The sequence below is a fragment of the Eumetopias jubatus genome, unplaced genomic scaffold, assembly GCF_037043125.1.
Source record: "Eumetopias jubatus isolate StellerSeaLion01/CBP00866 unplaced genomic scaffold, mEumJub1_p1.0 scaffold_10, whole genome shotgun sequence".
NCBI lineage: Eukaryota > Metazoa > Chordata > Mammalia > Carnivora > Otariidae > Eumetopias > Eumetopias jubatus.
In genome coordinates this window covers 23,612,053-23,631,119 of record NW_028274816.1, presented here as the reverse complement: position 1 = coordinate 23,631,119, position 19,067 = coordinate 23,612,053, and the positions used below count along the sequence as shown (strand labels likewise).

Sequence of the window (19,067 nt, the reverse complement as noted above, 5' to 3'; positions counted from 1 at the left end):
CTCCTTAACTCGAAGATACTGCAGAAACTGTGGCTAAAGCATTACCTGCCCAATAAAAATCCCTAATCTCTCGCCGTTCTTGTTCCTGAGGAACAAGAGGAGAGCCCTTGATGATCTTTTGGCTGAGCAAGAGGTCTTTGCTCAGTGGCCACCACCACTTGCTGCACTTGGGCTCACACTTCTGGCCAAGTTGAGACTCGGCAGCTGCGTAAGATCACTGAGTAAGCCAGCTGGCTTTAAAAAGTGACTCCTTCGGGCGCCTGGGTGGCTCAGTTGGTTAAGCGACGGCCTTCGGCTCAGGTCATGATCCCAGGGTCCTGGGATCGAGCCCCGCATCGGGTTCCCTGCTCGGCAGGAAGCCTGCTTCTCCCTCTCCCACTCCCCCTGCTTGTGTTCCCTCTCTCGCTGTCTCTCCCTCTGTCAATTAAATAAGTAAAATCTTTAATAAATAAATAAAAATAAATAAATAAAAAGTGACTCCTTTAGGGGCGCCTGGGTGGCTCAGTCGTTAAGCATCTGCCTTCGGTTCAGGTCATGATCCCAGGCTCCTGGGATTGAGCCCCACATCAGGCTCCCTGCTCGGCAGGAAGCCTGCTTCTCCCTCTCCCGCTCCCCCTGCTTGTGTTCCCTCTCTCGCTGTGTCTCTGTCAAATAAATAAGTAAAATCTTTAAAAAAAAAAAAAGTGACTCCTTCAACTGGGTCTTACTTTGACCTATTTAATTCTGATTGGCTTGGGTCTTGGGGACCATGACTCATAAGTGCACTCCAGACATTGGGTATTATCTTGCTTTTAATAACCATAGTCTCCTCAGTGTGCTGTATTCTCTCAAAAGCTTTAAATGCATATTTTTGGCCATCCAGCACCAAGCAAATGATCTCCCTAAGATTAGAACATCACTTACACTTAGCCCCATGTCACCAAACAGAATCAGCTCACCCTGAACTGGAATCTTATATCAGTCAGGAATGGCCTGATCAGCACTAGTTAGGTAATCTACCTGATAGACCCCCACCATCTCCTAAAGGAAAAGTAACCTCAAAAAAAACACCAATCCCCTTTTCACAAAGTGTAACTTCCTTGTTCTCGCTCCTTTCTGCCTATAGAAGTCTTTCATTTTGCACAGCTCCTCAGACCCCCATTCTACCCTCTAGACTGTATGCTGCCTGCCTGATTCATGAATCATTGAATAAAACCAGTAAGACCCTCCAAACGTACTCAGTTGAATTTTATTCTTTACCAAAATAAAGAATGAATCAGTGTTAAGTGAATCCTCATTTTTCTCTAGGCTCAACATGGCTTGGCTTGGCATTGTTACGAATCTTTATTTACAATTTTTGTATTTTGTCTATCATGACTTTCTTTTCTGCAAATTGATTTTCAAAAAAAAACATTTGAGGTAAAGAGTTATTTATCAGGGTGCCTGACTGCCCCAGTCGGTGGCACACGCAACTCTCCATCTTGGGGTCATGAGTTCGCGACCCATGTTGGGTATACAAATTACTTAAAAAATAAAATCTTAAAAAAAAGACTTAAAAAATAGTTATTTACCTTGATTACCGAGTTTTTTAGCACACCGTTAAATTTTGCAAACCCTACCCTAAAGGTGCCCCTCCCATCTCCCTTCCCTCTGAATTTTCTTAGTTTTCATTTCTAATCTTTCATAACTTTCAAGTTCTATTTCTTTTTCCTTCCCCTTTGAGAGCAAAGGCGTACCTCTGAGATATTGCAGGTTTGGTTGCAGGCAACCGCCAACAAAGCAAGGCACATGATTTTTTTGGTTTCCCCGTGCATATAAAAATTATATGGGTGGCTCAGTCGGTTAAGCAGCTGCCTTTGGCTCAGATAATGATCCCTGAGTCCCAGGATCAATCCCCACATCGGGCTCCTTGCTCAGTGGGGAGTCTGCTTCTCCCTCTGCCCTTTAGCCCACTTGCGTGCTCTCTTTCAAATAAATAAATGAAATCTTAAAAAAAAAAATTATGTTTACCCCATAGTCTATTAAGTGTGCAATAGCATTATGTCTAACAATGTACATACCTTAATTTAAAAATACTTCATTGTTAAAAAATGCTTATCATCTGAGCTTTCAGTGATTTATCCTCCCTGATCACAGATCACCACACCAAATATAATGAAAAGGTTTGAATTTTCCAAGAATTACCAAAATGTGACACAGAAAATGAGCAAATGTTGGAAAAAGGGTGCCAGATTTGTTCAATGCGAGGTTGCCACAAACTTTCAATTTATAGTAAAAAAAAAAAAAAGATAAAAATGCAGAATCTGCAAAGCACACTAAAACAAGCACAATAAAACCTGTAGTATAAAGACTTCAACTTTCACTGGTAGAGATTTAGAACTTTTCTCTTCGCTCTGTTCAGTTGCCCCAAGTAGGGCTGTGTGTCAAGCCACACTCCACGTCCATTCGTCTTGGTTATTCTTAAATGCTTCCCTGTTACTGCTCTTTCCCCCACCAGGCCTGGACTAGCTCCTGGGGTACAAAACCAATTCGATTCCCGACACCAAAGGAAATGCATCCTACAGGACCCCCGAGGGCCGAATCTGAACCTTGCCAAAGAAACGAATTTCCTTTCCCTGGAACAGGCCGGCTAGCTCCAAGTCACAGTGACTCAGCGAATCTGAGGCTTAAGGACCACAACCCTGTACACCCTCCCCCGGGTCTGCCCCATTCCGTGCGAAGCCGCTTTCCCGAGGCTGAGGGAGGCGCCAGGGCGCGCCGTGACTCCCCCGGAAATTTCCCCCTGCTGGCCCCAGGTGGTTTCTGGACAGAGTCCAGATGGGCATGCCTCCCACCCGCACCCAGACCCTTTAGCCGCGCCCAACTCCCCCGCCCCCTGCGTCCTTAGGGACCCCTTCTTTCACGTTCGGGGTCCCTACTCCAGCTCCCAGACTCCCCTTCCCAGAACCGCAGCCCCGGCGCGCCCCGCCCTGCGCCCCAGGGTCCCAGCGGTTGGCTCCGCCCCGGCGGGCCCCGTTCCAGTGGGCCGGGCGCGGGGAGCTATAAAGTGGCGGGCGCTCTGCAGGCGGCACCCCGGACCCCAGCCTCTGCCCGACGGCCCTGTCCCCCACCCCCGAGAGGACTCTGCCGCAGCCAGTGTCGCCCTGACAACCAGCAGCGCAGCCAATCAACGCACCGCCGGAGGCCTGGCTGGTGAGTGCAGCGCCGCCGCGCTCCAGAGCAGTGCTCCCCCCGCCAGCCCTCCAGCGGAGGCGCCCCCAGCCCTCTGTCTGCGGGAGCCCCGAGGGATTTAGCTCTCAGTTTTCCTCCGTGACTCCAAACTGAAAAAGCAAAGGCATTAGGATCCCGGGAGGAGCCCTTGACCAGACACTGCGGGAAGGGGAGCTCCTTTTTCTACCCCAACCCCACGAACCGGGGTGGGGGGTTTGAAAGAGACTTGATCTCGGTAGCAAAAAAATTCCCTCCAAAACAGGTCGGAAACCGGTCGTCCGAGGCCATATCTGGTCCACTGGCACACCTTGTTTGGCCTTACAGAATTTAAAACATTTTGGTATAAGTTGCTAGGATTTACAATAAAGATAGGTGATTTCGTTTAAAAAGGTGAATTCTCTGCTGTGGGAGGGAAATTAAAAGATCCGGTGATGACTGGAGCTGGGAAGTTGTTCCCTTTAGTTTGATAGAGACCAGCCCCAGGCTGCCTGGCCAGGAGACAGTTTTGATCGCGACCCTTGGATCGGACAAACCGGATCCCTGTATCAGGTCCACTTGGAGTGACAGAGCCTCCCCTCTCCACCATTCACCCCAGGGGACCTTACGGGTCACAAGTGTATCTGATGTACGCATGGCCTCTAAGACACCCCAGCTGCAAGGCCTGCAGGCACAGGGAGCTCTTTCCCAGAGAGCCTCATTTCCAGATGGGTCAGTGCTACCATTTAGAAAGCCATGTCCTCAATTGGGACAGAATTCTACCTTCAATTTCCTTCCCTCTGAACCTAGTTCTGTTTTCTGAAAACACACATGCAGAGAATCTCATCTTGCCAAAAGTTAAGGGAGGGATGAGCTTCTGTTGCAGTTGACAAACTAGAGTTAGAATCTCTGTGAAAAAGGCTGCAGCCCACCCAGAATTTCTAGAAACCTAGAGGAGAAGCATCTGGGAGAGCCCGCAGGGCAACTGACCAGGATTCCTGCCTGCACCTTAAGGGGTGGGTTCTCTCTACTTCATTCTTAGCTGTCCTGAGGGCACTGGCACTCCTCCAGTATAGGGCAAGAGCTAGTTCCTGATTTTACAATCTTACACAATATCTGTGCCTCCAAAGCATTTGTTTGCAACCACAAGGTGCCTCTGACTAGCGATTGTGAATGCACTAGCAGAAACAGAATGCACAAAACGGATAGGAGGGCCTGCCCTTATTCTATATGTGATAGGTTTTCCTTGACTGCTTATTCTTCCTGCCAGAATGATCGCGTGGGTAATATATCTGTCACTGGTAAAGACATCTAGATGTGCTTTACATTAAAACAAGGTGCCAAGACCCCTCTCTCTCTCTGCCAGCTTTATCTTTTTTAAGTTTTTAAAAAAATTTTTTTAAAGATTTTAATTATTTGACAGAGAGAGAGAGAGAGAGAGACAGAGTGAGCACAAGTAGGGGGAGCGGCAGAGGGAGAAGCAGGCTCCCCGCTGAGCAAGGAGCCCAGACGTGGGGCTCAATCCCAAGACCCCGGGATCATGACCTGAGCCGAAGGCAGACGCTCAACCAACTGAGCCACCCAGTCTGGAATGTTCGTGAAAACTTGGTTTCAGATTGGCCTGAGTTAGAAGGCAGAGAATCATAGGAACATTGGAGCCTTAGAATGAGGACAGAGGTCAGGTCCCCCGAAACAGTCGGGATGCTTTGGCCACCAGAATGTATGCTCTATGGGGAAAAAAAAAATTGTGTGTTTTTGCACACTGGTGTATCCCAAATGCCTAGAGCAGTGCCTGGTGGGTAGGAGGTGCTCACTCAAGCCCGGTGGAGAGGCTCAGAGGCTGGGTTAGTGAGAACATGAGCAGTGCACAGGGAGAGAAGAAGTTGGCTGAGGGTGGGTACACCAGATTGCAGGACACAGAGAAGGGCGGATGAACAGGGAGCATATTTCACGTAGGGACGGACTGAAATCTGAAGAGAGTTGCATTATCAAGGGCAGGCTCAGCTGTGGGACATACAATGGCTTCTGTGAGGTCAACGATGTGCCCGGCAAGCAGAAATGAATGTTAAATTAGAAGGACTGATGATAACCCCATTGGTCTTTCAAACCTCTCTCCTTCAGTGGCAGTGCCTTCTGAAGCCGTTCCTCATCGGCCAGCCCTGAAGTGAACGGTTTTCCTCAGGAATTTTGTCCCCTGCCTCCCCTGTCAGGCTAACGCTGTTAGTTTTTTGTGTGCGTGTCTTACTGCCTTCCTCAGGGTAAATCCTGAGAAAGTCAAACTTGCCATGTAGCTAGTTAAGTGTCAGGAAGGGCCACTGAACCCTTCAAGTCCAAAGACTGCGGGTTTGTCCATGAAGAAGGACCTGGCAACGAGTGACTTGGTGGTGTGTTGGGTAGTGAATCTCCCCTTTACCCTTTCCCTCGGGCAAAGCAGCAAGCCTGCTCTGTTGACTGCAAATGAATGTTCTGTGGTCTGTGCACAACCCTTGACCATTTTCCTACTGCCTTGATTCCAGGAGTCAATATATTCCAGATACTGAACTTTGTTAGTTATATTTCTTGCAAATATGTCCTTCCTGTTTGTGTCTTGACTCACATGGCTTATGTTTGAGGGTATCAGACATCTTATATAGCTAGTAGCTGATGAGCTCCTTGAAAGCAAGAGACCGATATCCTGATTTTCTCATTTTATGTGAAGTGCCTTTATATTTTACTACTTAGGAAATGCTTGTTTATACTGATAAGTAAAAAAAAACCAAAACAACACAAAACTTTATATCTATATATAGGTAGGAAAGCCAAGAAAATAAAAACTGACAAAGCAGTACTCAGTAAACACTGATATAACTAATGCAAATGTAAGTCACAGAGAAAATGCTCATCAGAACTTAATATACTCACATTTCTCCCGAGAGTGGGAAGTCCTGGGTTGATAAGAAGAAAAACGGGGGTAGGAATTTGTTGAGGCAGCTTCAGGGGCTCCTTTCCCTTTTCCCCAGGTGTCCAAAGCAGATAAATCACTTTCATAGCATTTAAATCCCTTATCAAACTTAGATTCCCCTGCCTCTGAGTTTATAGAGCCTGAAACGCCACGAGCAAGTTCGGCAACGCTCCTCTCGGGCAGGCTGGTGTGGGAAGCCGACACCTGGCTGAATTTAACCCGAAGCAGCTGCTCCCACTGGAGCTCCACCCGTGGACACAACTGTTAGGAGTAGTAAGAAGCGAGGTAGTGATGCCAGTTACTAGGAGCAGTGGTGGTGGGATATGCCACTCTCTGCCATTCTCTGGTCCTTCCCCCCCCTGCTGCCTGCACATGGTTGTGTGGATTTCTCTCTCTCTCAATCTCTCTCTCTATATATACACATTTTTTTTTTTTTAGTACTCTCTACACCCAGTGTGGGACTTGAACTCAAACTTGCCATGTAGCTAGTTAAGTGTCAGGAAGGGCCACTGAACCCTTCAAGTCCAAAGACTGCGGGTTTGTCCATGAAGAAGGACCTGGCGACGAGTGACTTGGTGGTGTGTTGGGTAGTGAATCTCCCCTTTACCCTTTCCCTCAGGCGAAGCAGCAAGCCTGCTCTGTTGACTGCAAATGAATGTTCTGTGGTCTGTGCACAACCCTTGACCATTTTCCTACTGCCTTGATTCCAGGAGTCAATATATTCCAGATACTGAACTTTGTTGTATCCCATTTTTGCCAGTGAAAAGAGTAATACAGGATGCATCCTTGTTCATGTAGCTTTGAGTCCCCATGCTTTTAGTCTATAGAACAGATTCCCCAAAGTTGGAGAGCTAGGTCAAAGATTTATGTGTGGGATTTTGTTTTTTTGTTTTTGTTTTTTGAGAGAGAATCATCAGGGAGGGAGGGTGGAGACGGAGAGAGAGACTCCTAAGCAGACTCCATGCCCGACACAGGGCTCGATCTCAGGCAACCCTGAGATTGTGACTTGAGCTGAGCTCAAGAGTCAGGTATTTAACCAACTGGGCCACTCAGGCGCCCCTAAGATTTATGTGTCTTTAAAATTTAAAGAGATTCAGCCTGTTTACTGTCCCCAAAGGTGGAGGCAGTTCATAGTCCCACCAGCAAGGTGCCAGTCTTCCTGCAATCTTCATAGCCCTCAGTGTTGCTTGTCTTAAAATTGTTTTGCCATTCCTTTTTTTTTTTTAAGATTTTAAAGTAATCTACACCCAACGTGGGGCCCGAAATCGCAACCCCAAGATCAAGAGTCACCCTCCACGGACAGAGCTGCTTTGCTAATCCGATGGGTAAATATTTCATTTAAATGTGCTTTTCCTGAGGGCACTTCCTTAATGTGCTGGGTGGGGCATTTCTTCCTCTGTGAATAGTGTGCTCATGACCTTGAGTTGTTTTTCTATTGCATGGTCTTTTTCTGTTTGTAGGCATTCTTTGGGATTTTAACCCTTTGTGGTAAGAGTTGCAGATATCATCTCTTTGTTGATTGTCTTTTGACTTTGTTTATGATGCCTTCTGGTACACACAAATTTTTTAATTTTTATGTGGCTTTATCTGGCAAGCTTTTCCTCCATGGTTTCTGAATCTCTAGTCTTTCTTAAAAAGTATTCTCTGTCTTGAGGTTATACAAATTCTCCCTTTAGATCTTTACTCTGCCAGGAATTTATTGCTCTAGGTGGTGTGTTTGTGGGATAGTGGAAAAAAAAAACAAACCTCAAAATACATATTGAATACAATAGATGCACCGAAAAGTGCACAAATTCAAAGTGACTTGTCACAGACTTGTGTGATCAGCACCCAGATCAAGAAACAGAACATTGCGGGTACCCCCAAAGCCCCTTCTCTGACCTTCTAGTCACTACCCCTTGACAAGGGGAACCACTGTCCTGACTCCTAACACCTTGTATTAGTTGTCTAAGGGGATAATTCCATTTTCATGCAGATGGCCAATTAAATATGCCAACAAAATTAGTTAAGATGCCTCCTTTATTCGTGGGTACTTTTAAGGAGAAAGTAAGTTTCTGGCCTCAGTGGGGGGAGCGCATCCCCCAATGCCTAACAAAGTCAACTCTCCCTTTTTTTTTTTTAAGTTTATTTATTTATTTAGTAATCTCTATGCCCACCGTGAGGCTTGAACTCATGACCCCGAAATCGAGAGTCACAGGCTTTTCCAACGTGAGCCAGCCAGGCGCCCCTGAAGTCGACTCTTGCATTGTGGATCCTGGCTTGGCCGCCCTGGAGCTGAAGTTTTGCTGCGCGGTAACTGCTTTTCTCTGTCTGCCTTGTGTGTGCCTGCGCAGCTAGAAGAGTACTGATCGTCCTGGCCCACCCAGAGAAGACATCCTTCAACTATGCCATGAAGGAGGCAGCGGTAGAGGCCTTGAAGGGGAAAGGATGGGAGGTCACCGTGTCGGACCTCTACGCCATGAACTTCAATCCTGTCATCTCCAGAAAGGACATCACAGGTAGGAGCAGCCACCGCCCCCCTTGATGAGGTCTCCGTGGCACGTCTCACCGGTGGGTTCTCTGGCCCAGCCTTGGCCCTTCCGGCTTCAGCCTGTCGTTTTCCTCCTGGCAGGCCCACTGAAGGACCCTGGGACCTTCCAGTATCCCGTGGAGTCTGTGCTGGCTTATAAAGAAGGCCGCCTGAGCCCGGATATTGTGGCCGAACAAAAGAAGCTAGAAGCCGCAGACCTTGTGATTTTTCAGGTGTGGTCGGACATCAGAAGGGGTGTCAGGACCCTTGAGTTCTCACTGCCCGAGCCCGGTCCCCTCATCAGCTATGTGATCTTAGAAAAGTCAGTTACCCACTTGAGCGCATTCTCTGTAAAGAAGGGTGATGACTTCAAAGGTGCGCTCTTACACAGATTTTATAGACCCGGTGCCCTTGGCCGTACTACTCTTTGAAAATAGGGGACTACAAAGATGACACGTGAGCCTGGCGCTTTTCTTCCCTGAGTGATTCCTTGTGGGATCTCTCGTAGTTTGCCGTTCCCCCCCCTTCTCTGCCTCAGCACCCCGACTGGTCTGTGGAGTGAAGCGTGGGAGACTGACCTCTGCAGTTGGAGCCTCCCAGCTGAAGGGCCCGCGGCCCTGCTTAATGTGTTCCAGCCGCAGAGCGGGGCCTTTCTTCTCCTGGAAGCTGTCTCCCTGCTGGGCAGGCAGTCCTGGACATGCATATGCTTCTTGTCAGGCCTCTCTCCTGAAAATGCCAGACTGGACTCAGTGACTTTGCTTCTCCCAGTTCTCACCAGCTTTTTGATATTGAACGTGGGATGTCTAGGACCCTGGAAACTGCACAAGGAGGGTGACGCCAGCTGTGGTTTTTGCAATTATTCAATCAGCTGCAAAGAATCTAAACTTTTAGATTTAGACCCTCAGGCCTGCTGCTGTAGATCAAAGCCACACGCCATTAGCCAGCGCCCCATAGGATGCCTTCTTGGAGCCCGTTTTCTGCTGCGGCTTATCCTCATGCAGCCAAGGCAGCGGCAGGAGTAGCTTTCAAGTCTGCATCTCATATTTTAGAATTGGAACAGACCTTGGTGGTCTTTTAATTTAGTTTCTATCCGATGCCTAAGTTTAATTTACTATCAGTACAGCTGTGCAGGTTGTGCACTGTGAAATAGCAACATCAAAGGGCAATGTATACACTGCAGATTTGTAGACTTACTATAACATGTTACCAAAGGATGACAGGAAAAGTCTTACTATAGAAGAATCAGTGTACTATGTATGATAGTTTTTTTTCTTTTTTTTAAAGAATTTATTTATTTTGTTTTTATTTTTTTTTAAGATTTTATTTATTTATTCATGAGAGACAGAGGAAGAGAGAGAGAGAGAGAGAAGCAGAGGGAGAAGCAGGCTCCCAAGGAGCAGGGAGCCCGATGCAGGACTCGATCCCAGGACCCCAGGATCGTGACCTGAGCCGAAGGCAGACGCTTAACCATCCGAGCCACCCAGGCGCCCAAGAATTTATTTATTTTGATAGAGACACAGCGAGAGAGGGAACACAAGCAGGGGGAGTGGGAGAGGGAGAAGCAGGCTTCCCGCCGAGCAGGGAGCTGGTGTGGGGCTCAATCCCAGGACCCTAGGACCGTGACCTGAGCCGAAGGCAGACGCTTAACGACTGAGCCACCCAGGTGCCCCTGTGATAGTCTTTCAACATGCAAATTAAGTGTCCTGAGGAGGAGCATTTTGATTTATACGGAGATGCCATGTGGGCTAGCCCCCCTGCTCGCTTTCCTCACTTCTCCAAGAACAACCAGAGGAAGAATAAACTCTTCATATCCTGCAAGCCAAGCAATCCTATTTTCAGCTCTGACTGCAGGACACTCACAGGGACCAAATCTACTTGTCTAAACAACCTACACATTTCTCTTAAAAGCTGCGGTCTGGCCCCTCACAGTTGCAGGGTCATAAAGATAAAGAAGCCTCTAGAGATTACTCAAGCCCCTCTTTCCACAGCTCAGGCACATGAAACTTAGGGAAAGTAAGGGGCTTATGGGGCAGAGGTCTTGCATCACGTCAATGGCAGAATCAGGGTGAGAACACAATCTTGTTTTCGGTCTCGTGTTCTTTCTGTTCGAAAACCCTGCCCCTTTGCCCCTCTCCTATAGGTCAATAACCATTCACATATCAGAGAAAGATATCAAGTCCTCCAAATTCCTTCTCTGTCCTAATTTTTCTCATGTGGGCATATTCCATTTGTCATTGTCTTTAAATCCTGTCAAGGAGAAGAAGAAATACTGGTATAGTCCCTGTTCTGCTTTTTTTTTTTTTTTTTAAAGATTTTATTTATTTGAGAGAGAGAGAGAATGAGAGATAGAAAGCATGAGAGGGAAGAGGGTCAGAGGGAGAAGCAGACTCCCTGCTGAGCAGGAAGCCCGATGCGGGACTCGATCCCAGGACTCCAGGATCATGACCTGAGCAGAAGGCAGTCGCTTAACCAACTGAGCCACCCAGGCGCCCTCCTGTTCTGCTTTTATCAGGACAAGAGACCCCACGAGACTTTCTCATGGGAATTCCCTGATAAACCTTAGTCACACGGGTCATTTGTTTGCCTGCATGAGTTCATCCTCATGCACTGTTTATTCTAAATGATAGGATTTTACATCTGTGAATACAAGGTCCCACTGTTTCATTTGTTGATACCACTCCTACTAAAGTGAGCTCTTCAGAAAATATTGATTTAGGCATCACACATTGAAACAAACTTTGTCTGCAATCCTTGCTGTTTACACTTTGCTGCTAAATGTGGTTTCAAAGAAACAAACCTTTTATTGTTTTTAAAGATGTGTTTATCTGAGAGGGAGAGTTGGGGGGGAGGGGCAGGCGGAGAGGGAGAGAATGTCAAGCTGATGCCCTGCTGAGGGTGGAGCCCGATGCAGGGTTTGATCTCACGACCCTGAGAGCACGACCTGAGCTGAAATCAAGGGTTGGATGCTTAACCAACTGAGCCACCCAGGCACCCCTCATAGAAACAAATCTTAATTGCACGTGGCTCTCTTCAGACCTACCGGTAGCTCTTTCTTTAGGCAGAAATAGGAGTGTCAAGTTGACTGACCAAGGACAATAATTTTAATGTGCTAACTCCTCCAGAAGAAATGACAAGGGCCCCAAGAAAGGTCTGCCCTTCTGTGACGTCCCAGGCAGCTGCTAAGCACCTGAGCCACCTTCTGGACCGGTGGTGCTCCTGATCTGACTTCTCTGTCCCTCTGTCCCAAAGTTCCCGCTGCAGTGGTTTGGAGTCCCTGCCATCCTGAAAGGCTGGTTCGAGCGAGTGCTCATAGGGGAGTTTGCTTATTCGTATGCTGCCATGTATGACAAGGGACCTTTCCGGGTAGGTGGATGGTTCTGCTTTTCTCTTATCAGCTAGATTCTGGGTAGATTGTGTCCTGAGGCAGAGTTTTGAACACAACTAGAAACTCAGGTCAGGCTCCTGGGAGAGATGGATAATGAAGTTTTTAGTAGATATTTAGATAGGACTTTAGGACTTGCTTTAGAATAGCCCAGGAACCTAAGGGGCAAGGGTAGGAGCTAAAGCGAATACTGAGCGTTGAAGCTGGGGGGGGTGGGGTGGTGGTGGAAGCGTCATTATACTATTTTCTCTATGTATGTTTGACATTTTCCATGATAAAAATAAAAAAAAAAAAAAGAAAGTCTATCTTAGTTTTTTAGAGACCCAGCTGCTACGCAAGAAACATTTTGAGGCCTTCCGGATACGCGCGTAGCCCTGTGGAGAGACAGGTAGAAGCGACAGAGCCCCGCTTAGGCACCAGCAGTTGCGCACTGGTTTTATATAGTCCCCTGATTTGCCACCAGCAGTGCGGAGTCACCCTGGGTGTGACTTCTGGAGTCCCATTGAGTGGCTTAGAGGAGCCCGTGCTGGAAGTGATGTCCGTGGCAGGTGGACGCGCTTGTGTGTGCCTTTCCCTGGGGCTGTTTCGTTAACTTCCTATCACCGTGGCGAGGTGGAGGGTAACAACCACTTGCCTTTTACAGAAGAAGAAGACTGTGCTTTCCATCACCACTGGTGGCAGTGGCTCCATGTATTCCCTGCAGGGTATCCACGGAGACATGAATATCGTTCTCTGGCCAATTCAGGTTACTTGTTTTCAATGACTCTTCGGGGAGGGGGCGTTAATCAGATGAGCTTTCTGTGGGGTCCAGATCCTCAAGATCGCAGCTGAAAACAGACCTGAGGTGTGAGGATGAGAGCCACATAATAATTCGGAACTCCAGGGAGCTCCCTTTTAGGGCTTGTCTTCCCCAGCGCCTGCACTGCAAGGATAACCCGAGTATGCCCACGTGCAAGCATGGCCACCTCCTAACCAAGGGCTAGTGCAGGTAACCCCTAGATTTGTATAGCCATGTGCCCCGGTCCTCTTCAGATGACCGATACCTCTCTCTAAGCTTCCTGGCCTTCTCCAAGTTGCTGCTACGGCCTCACAAACGACTAGAAAATTGTGATTTAGTCCAGCTAACGAGAGTGAAGTGTCTGAGGGAGGCTTTTTGGGGGCTGGCCACTGGACTATCAAGATAATCTCTTCTAAGGAAGAGGGTTGGAGAGAAGAGCAAATGAGGTGGCCACCCGTAAGAGCGGACCACTAATACTGGAGAATAAATTATAAGAATCATTTCTTGAGACTCATCTGGTTAAACGGAGAGGCAGAAAAAGGCACATCCGCATGCCTTGGCAAGAGTCAGCTGCCAAGAGGCTGAAACTCCCTTATGTAATAGAGCTTCCAGCATTTTTGGCAGAGGATCCCAAGGCTGGCAGGGTTTCAGGGTTTTATTCATTTAAAAAAGAGCTCGGCTGAATAGGCTAAAATAGGTAACGGCTAGGAATAGAGACCCGGTGAGAGAAAATAGCTATGAATTGATTCTCCAGGGGGAGGCCTCAGGCCCCCATATCGGAGTGTCTTTTTGGAAAACCTAGATTAACTTTTGCTGTTTGTATATGGTACAAGCTGTGTAGGGTTTGTTCTGTGACTCATCTCTGTGCTTTTGTGTATCCCCAGAGCGGCACTCTGCATTTCTGTGGCTTCCAAGTCTTGGAACCTCAGCTGACATATAGCATTGGCCACACTCCCACGGAGGCCCGAATTCAGATACTGGAAGGATGGAAGAAACGCCTGGAGAATATCTGGGATGAGACGCCACTGTATTTTGCTCCAAGTAGCCTCTTTGACTTAAACTTCCAGGCAGGATTCTTAATGAAAAAGGAAGTGCAGGATGAGTGGAAAAACAAGAAATTTGGCCTTTCTGTGGGCCATCATTTGGGCAAGTCCATCCCAACTGACAACCAGATCAAAGCCAGAAAATGAGACTCACAAGACTCGGTTTCCTTCTAAAGTGTAGCCAAATCGAGATTTCTTTTTCAGACTTCCTTGACTTGCTTTAGTCTTTAAGATTTGTGTTTTTTTAAGATGTGTTTTTTTTTCTTTTTCCACAAGGAATGACTAGGAGACAGAATAGACTCTATTCATATATTTTTGGATACTTCTATTAATTGTAATTGATTCTTATGATTGCTATCATGGCAAAATCTGATTAGGCTCAAGAGGCCACTTAGGATATAAAGCAGGGAAAGAAGTAGAAAGATGCCAGACAATAATCTTTAAGGTCCTCTACACAATTTAATTCCTCTCGTTAGGGACAAATTTTTAGGGCTAAATCTGGCAAGACAGCATCCAACTCTTCAATGATGTATTTTTCTTTTAATTACCTCTCTGTGGCTTATGGCAGAAGGGAATTGCTCAAAGAAAGAAATGACTGAATCTGTCTGACCCAAGGGACTTGTTTGGTAGTTACTAATCTGTGTTTGTTTATGATACTGGTTTTAATTACTGCACAGTGACTAATAATACGCTTAACGTGGTACTCTTCAACTTTTGTTGTTTGTATACAGTACCTGCAGATACCTTCAAATGAAGATAATAAAAGTCTCTTCTTTATCTCAGTCTTCTAATTTAATGTCTGCAGAAATAAGCCAACACATCTGTACACATCTGCTGCAATGAATGAATTCAAGAAATAGTTACTCCCAATACTTAACAACAGCCTTCTACAAACAGTATTTTATTTCTGAGCTATAGAACACTCTGGAAGGTTTTCTTCTCTACCATAGCTAAACTGATGACTTTCCTTCTGGATGCGTTTTGGTCCCACAATTTTGGGGATGAAATTGTAATCCTAGAGTTTCATTAACTGAACAATTCTGACATACTTCCAATTTCAATTATTGAAGTGTGGCTCACTGTCCTCATAACTCAAGTAGAATATGATGAAAGGCCGCCCTCTTGTGGTGCATTGTAAGGAAATGAGCTATTAGGCAAAGCAAGGTTGCCTGAAACTGGGAACAGGTAAAAGTGGAATCTACTAGGAAAGACGGGATCAGAGCGTGCAATAATAAATTATGGACCTGGGCACCTGGCTGGCTCGTGGAGCATGCAACTCTTTTAATCTCAGAGTTGTGAGTTCTAGCCCCATGTTGGGTGGAGAGCATTCCTTAAAAATAAAATCTTTAGGGGCGCCTGGGTGGCTCAGTTGGTTGGGCGACTGCCTTCGGCTCAGGTCATGATCCTGGAGTCCCGGGATCGAGTCCCGCATCAGGCTCCTTGCTCAGCAGGGAGTCTGCTTCTCCCTCTGACCCTCTTCCCTCTCGTGCTATCTCTCATCTCTCTCAAATAAATAAATAAAATCTTTAAAAAAAAATAAAATCTTTAAAAACAAATGGCCAGATGCCTGTAAGACTTAAGAGCTCTCCCAACAGGGCTGCTTCATATTGAATGGTAAAGGAACAACCTATTAAGATCCTCAGGGAATCTACAGGACATTTAGAGATCCAGGTAAGAGTGTTACAGAAATCAAGAAAAACCTAGAATTCATTAAATAAATGCCGAGGGGCAGCAGTATTTATTGTGATTTGCCCGATGTATTCCGATTTACCCAGTCAGTGGGCTAGGTACCCAGCTAGGCACTGGGACCACAGCAATGAACAAAACCAAGTACTTCGTGCTAGAAGAAAGAGCAGGGTAAGAGAGAGACGGAATGTACGTAGTTTTGTTTTACATAGGGTGATCAAGAAGGATCTGCCCGATAAGGCGACGTTTGAGCAAAGACCTGATAAAGTGAGAGCGAGCTGTAGATGCGTGAGAGAAGGCACTCTGGGCAGCAGTGATGGCAGAGGGCAAATATCTGAGGCAGGAACATGCAGTGTGAGGAAGAGAGAAGACATTTGTGTGACTAAAGCAGAGAAAGGAAGAGAGGGCTAGGTCACATAGCTGGGGTCAGATTACACAGAGCCTTACAAGCGCTGTAAGAAAATAAAGATGGGAAGTGGCTGGAGAGTTTTGGGCAGAGGTATAATATGACTCATGTTTAATTCTGGCTGGTAGGTGAGGAATCAAGTATAAAACGATGGAAGCACGGCTTATGCTTGTGGGAAAGTGTGACAATCTAGTTAAATGCTTTGAACAACAGAGGTGTCAAGAAGTGGATGTTTTTATAAGGTTGAATATATTTCAAAGGTTGGCCTAACAGTATTTGGTAAAGGACTGGATCTGGGTCAAATAAAATAACTCGAAGGTATTTTGGCTTAAGCAGCTGGAAGAATGGAGACTCCATTTGCTAAGATAATCAAGAATCAGGAAAGCATATTGGGGGCAGAAGTTGGGGTCGGGAAGGGTGAAATCAAAATTTGACTTCAGACATTTTATATTTGAGATGGATGTCTATTAAGGGTAATAGGAACCTGGACTTAGAGGAGAAGTTATGACTAGAGGCATACATATGGAAATCTTCGCCAAAGAGACAGTATATGATGCAATGTCACGGATGAGATTACCTAGGAAATAAACTGTGAAAGAGAAGAGATCTGATGATTGACCTCTAGGGCTCTCCGGTGTTAGGTCAAGAAGATGAGAATGAAAAAAAGTGCCCAGCAGAGGAGGAGAGCTAAGCGTGGGGTCCTGAAAGCTAAGAGAAGAGAGTGTTTCAAAGAGGGAGTGATCGAGCATGTCAAATGGTACTCATAAGCCAAGTAGGATAGGTCTGAGAATTGACCTTTGCATACAGTCACGTGGAGGCCCCTGGTAATTTTGACAAGAGATATTTCGGGGGAGTGGTTTCATGAAAGCCTGGTTGGAATGGGTTCAAGAAAGAATGGAAGGAGAGGAAGTGGAAACTTTGTGTACAGACTTGTGTGGTCAAAGAAAGTTATTTGATTTTTTTTAAGAGATAAGGGACATTACAGCAAATTTATATGCCAGTAGGAATGACTCAGAGAGAAAAGGTTTTGATACCGGAGAAAGAAGACAATTACAGGAACATGTCTTTGAAAAAAAAAAAAAAAAGCACAAAAGGATATGGGATCTAGTGCACGAGGGACCGAATAGCTAAGCAGCGTCAGGACTAGTAATACTAAAACAAGGTGACACCTACTAGGCACTGTGTGCCAGGAACCAAGTAATTTTACATGGATTATTTTTTTTTTAAAGATTTTATTTATTTGACAGAGAGACAGAGAGCACAAGCAGGCAGAGTGGCAGGCAGAGGGAGAGGGAGAAGCAGGCTCCCCGCTGAGCAGGGAGCCGGACGTGGGGCTCGATCCCAGGACCCCGGGATCACGACCCGAGCTGAAGGCAGCCGCTTAACCGACTGAGCCACCCAGGAGCCCCTTTACTTAATTTTTGCAATAACCTTAAGAGGAGGGTTTTATTTTTGTTTCTACTTTGTAAGTAAGGAGATGGAGGAATGCAGAGTTTAACAGCACGTGCAGAAGCCAGAACTCCACTGAGGTGGGCAAACTCAAGAGCCTATGTTTTTAAATACTACAGTGTATCGCCTCAATAGAAGCAGGGACAACAGCACCATGAAAGAGGGCACAAGAGCAGCAATCAACAACTCTTCTTGAGAGCAAGACCATTAAGTGTTGCTGTTGAGAAACTGTAGCTACTTTTATACTTCTAGAGTCCTTGTTGTGTCCCGAGCAGGCATAAGTGATGCTCTGATTCTCTTACAGGCCCGATTCCATGGCTGCTGAGAATGTGTTTGCTCCTTACAACATGACAGAGGAGTACTCTGACCAGCCTGGAGTAAAGCCGGACAACCACCTCCCTTGTTCTGGACACTGTAACTTTAATTATGTAACCCAGGATTGCATCAGCTTTTCTGGCAGCCACTTAAGAGTCTCAACTTCAGATCAATCTTTTGCTCATACAGGCTGTTTTTTGGACCCAAGTATTTTTTAATTTTTTTTTACCCTTTTATTACTGTTATTTAAACATTTTTTTTAAATTAAAATTTTAGGTCATTAACATACACTGCGGTATTGGTTTCTGGAGTAGAATTCAGTGATTCCTTTTTTTTTTTTTTTAAAGATTTTATTTATTTATTCATGAGAGACACAGAGAGAGAGAGAGAGAGAGAGAGGCAGAGGGAGAAGCAGGCTCCCAAGGAGCAGGGAGCCCGATGCGGGACTCGATCTCAGGACTCTGGGATCATGACCTGAGCCGAAGGCAGACGCCCAACCATCTGAGCCACCCAGGCGCCCGAATTCAGTGATTCCTAACTTACTACACCCAGTGCCCATCATAACAGGTGCCCTCCTTAATACCCATCACCCATGTAACCCATCCGCCACCCTTTTTGATACTTATACTTACTGAATTTCATTTCATTATCACTCCTTTCCAGTGCTGCTGGAGTCAATAAAGGCCAAAAAACAACTTTTAAACACATTTAGAACAATGGCAGCATCGTTGAAATATATATAGCCTCCTAAAACGACAACTCATGTGTGTATACATTTGGGTATGTTGAAAATTCAGTCACTTTCAGAGTCAACAGACACAGACTATATGTGATAAGAAGGTATAAGAGCATACGGTTCAAAGCACTGCTTCTGAAGTTTCAGTTATTTATATATCAAATTCATGGTATCTCTGTATCATCTATATTTGTTTTGAATATCACTTATATTTCCCCAGAGTCTAGTAGGTGGACAGAGATTTTTTTTCTAAGGCACATAGACATATATATGTTTGCTCATGTCTCATTTTGAATACTGCTAGTGATATGTTATATAGATACCACATACTGGTAAACCCCAATTTATGTATGTGAAAATAACTGACAGAACAACAACAAAAAGAGATTATTGCCTCTGGATGTTTGACTGAGAGCTGGGGAGATGTGGTTTTTAGCAAAATCACCTCTGTGCTACATGATTTGCTACCACACTGAGTCACTTTGTACGCTGCCCGGCGAAACTACTACGCACAAAGTAAATGCTCAAAAATAGATCTGTATTTTCGTACCTTTTCCAAATGATTTTATAATTTCAGCCACATACTCATGTTGCTCAAAACTGACATTCATGGATATGGATTCATTCACAAAGTTTGAGGAAAAAAGACAGTTACCT

The 19,067-nt window shown here is 45.8% G+C and overlaps 1 protein-coding gene across 1 annotated transcript; it reads left to right on the top strand.

Moving 5' to 3' along the window:
- The first annotated feature begins 3,021 nt into the window (after positions 1-3,021).
- Positions 3,022-14,595, top strand: NQO1 (NAD(P)H quinone dehydrogenase 1). Its single transcript, XM_028094294.1, has 7 exons — positions 3,022-3,171; positions 7,335-7,431; positions 8,440-8,604; positions 8,718-8,848; positions 11,865-11,978; positions 12,641-12,742; positions 13,660-14,595. Exons 2-7 carry the CDS (start codon positions 7,428-7,430, stop codon positions 13,963-13,965), a joined length of 822 nt encoding a protein of 273 aa, XP_027950095.1. The 5' UTR covers positions 3,022-3,171; positions 7,335-7,427; the 3' UTR covers positions 13,966-14,595.
- The last annotated feature ends 4,472 nt before the right edge of the window (positions 14,596-19,067 follow it).

Bases quoted from the DNA above. Each gene is read 5' to 3' on its own strand.
- NQO1 (XM_028094294.1), top strand. The intron at 8,849-11,864 runs GTGTGGTCGGAC...TCTGTCCCAAAG, and splicing joins CAGACCTTGTGATTTTTCAG to TTCCCGCTGCAGTGGTTTGG. The intron at 11,979-12,640 runs GTAGGTGGATGG...TGCCTTTTACAG, and splicing joins ATGACAAGGGACCTTTCCGG to AAGAAGAAGACTGTGCTTTC.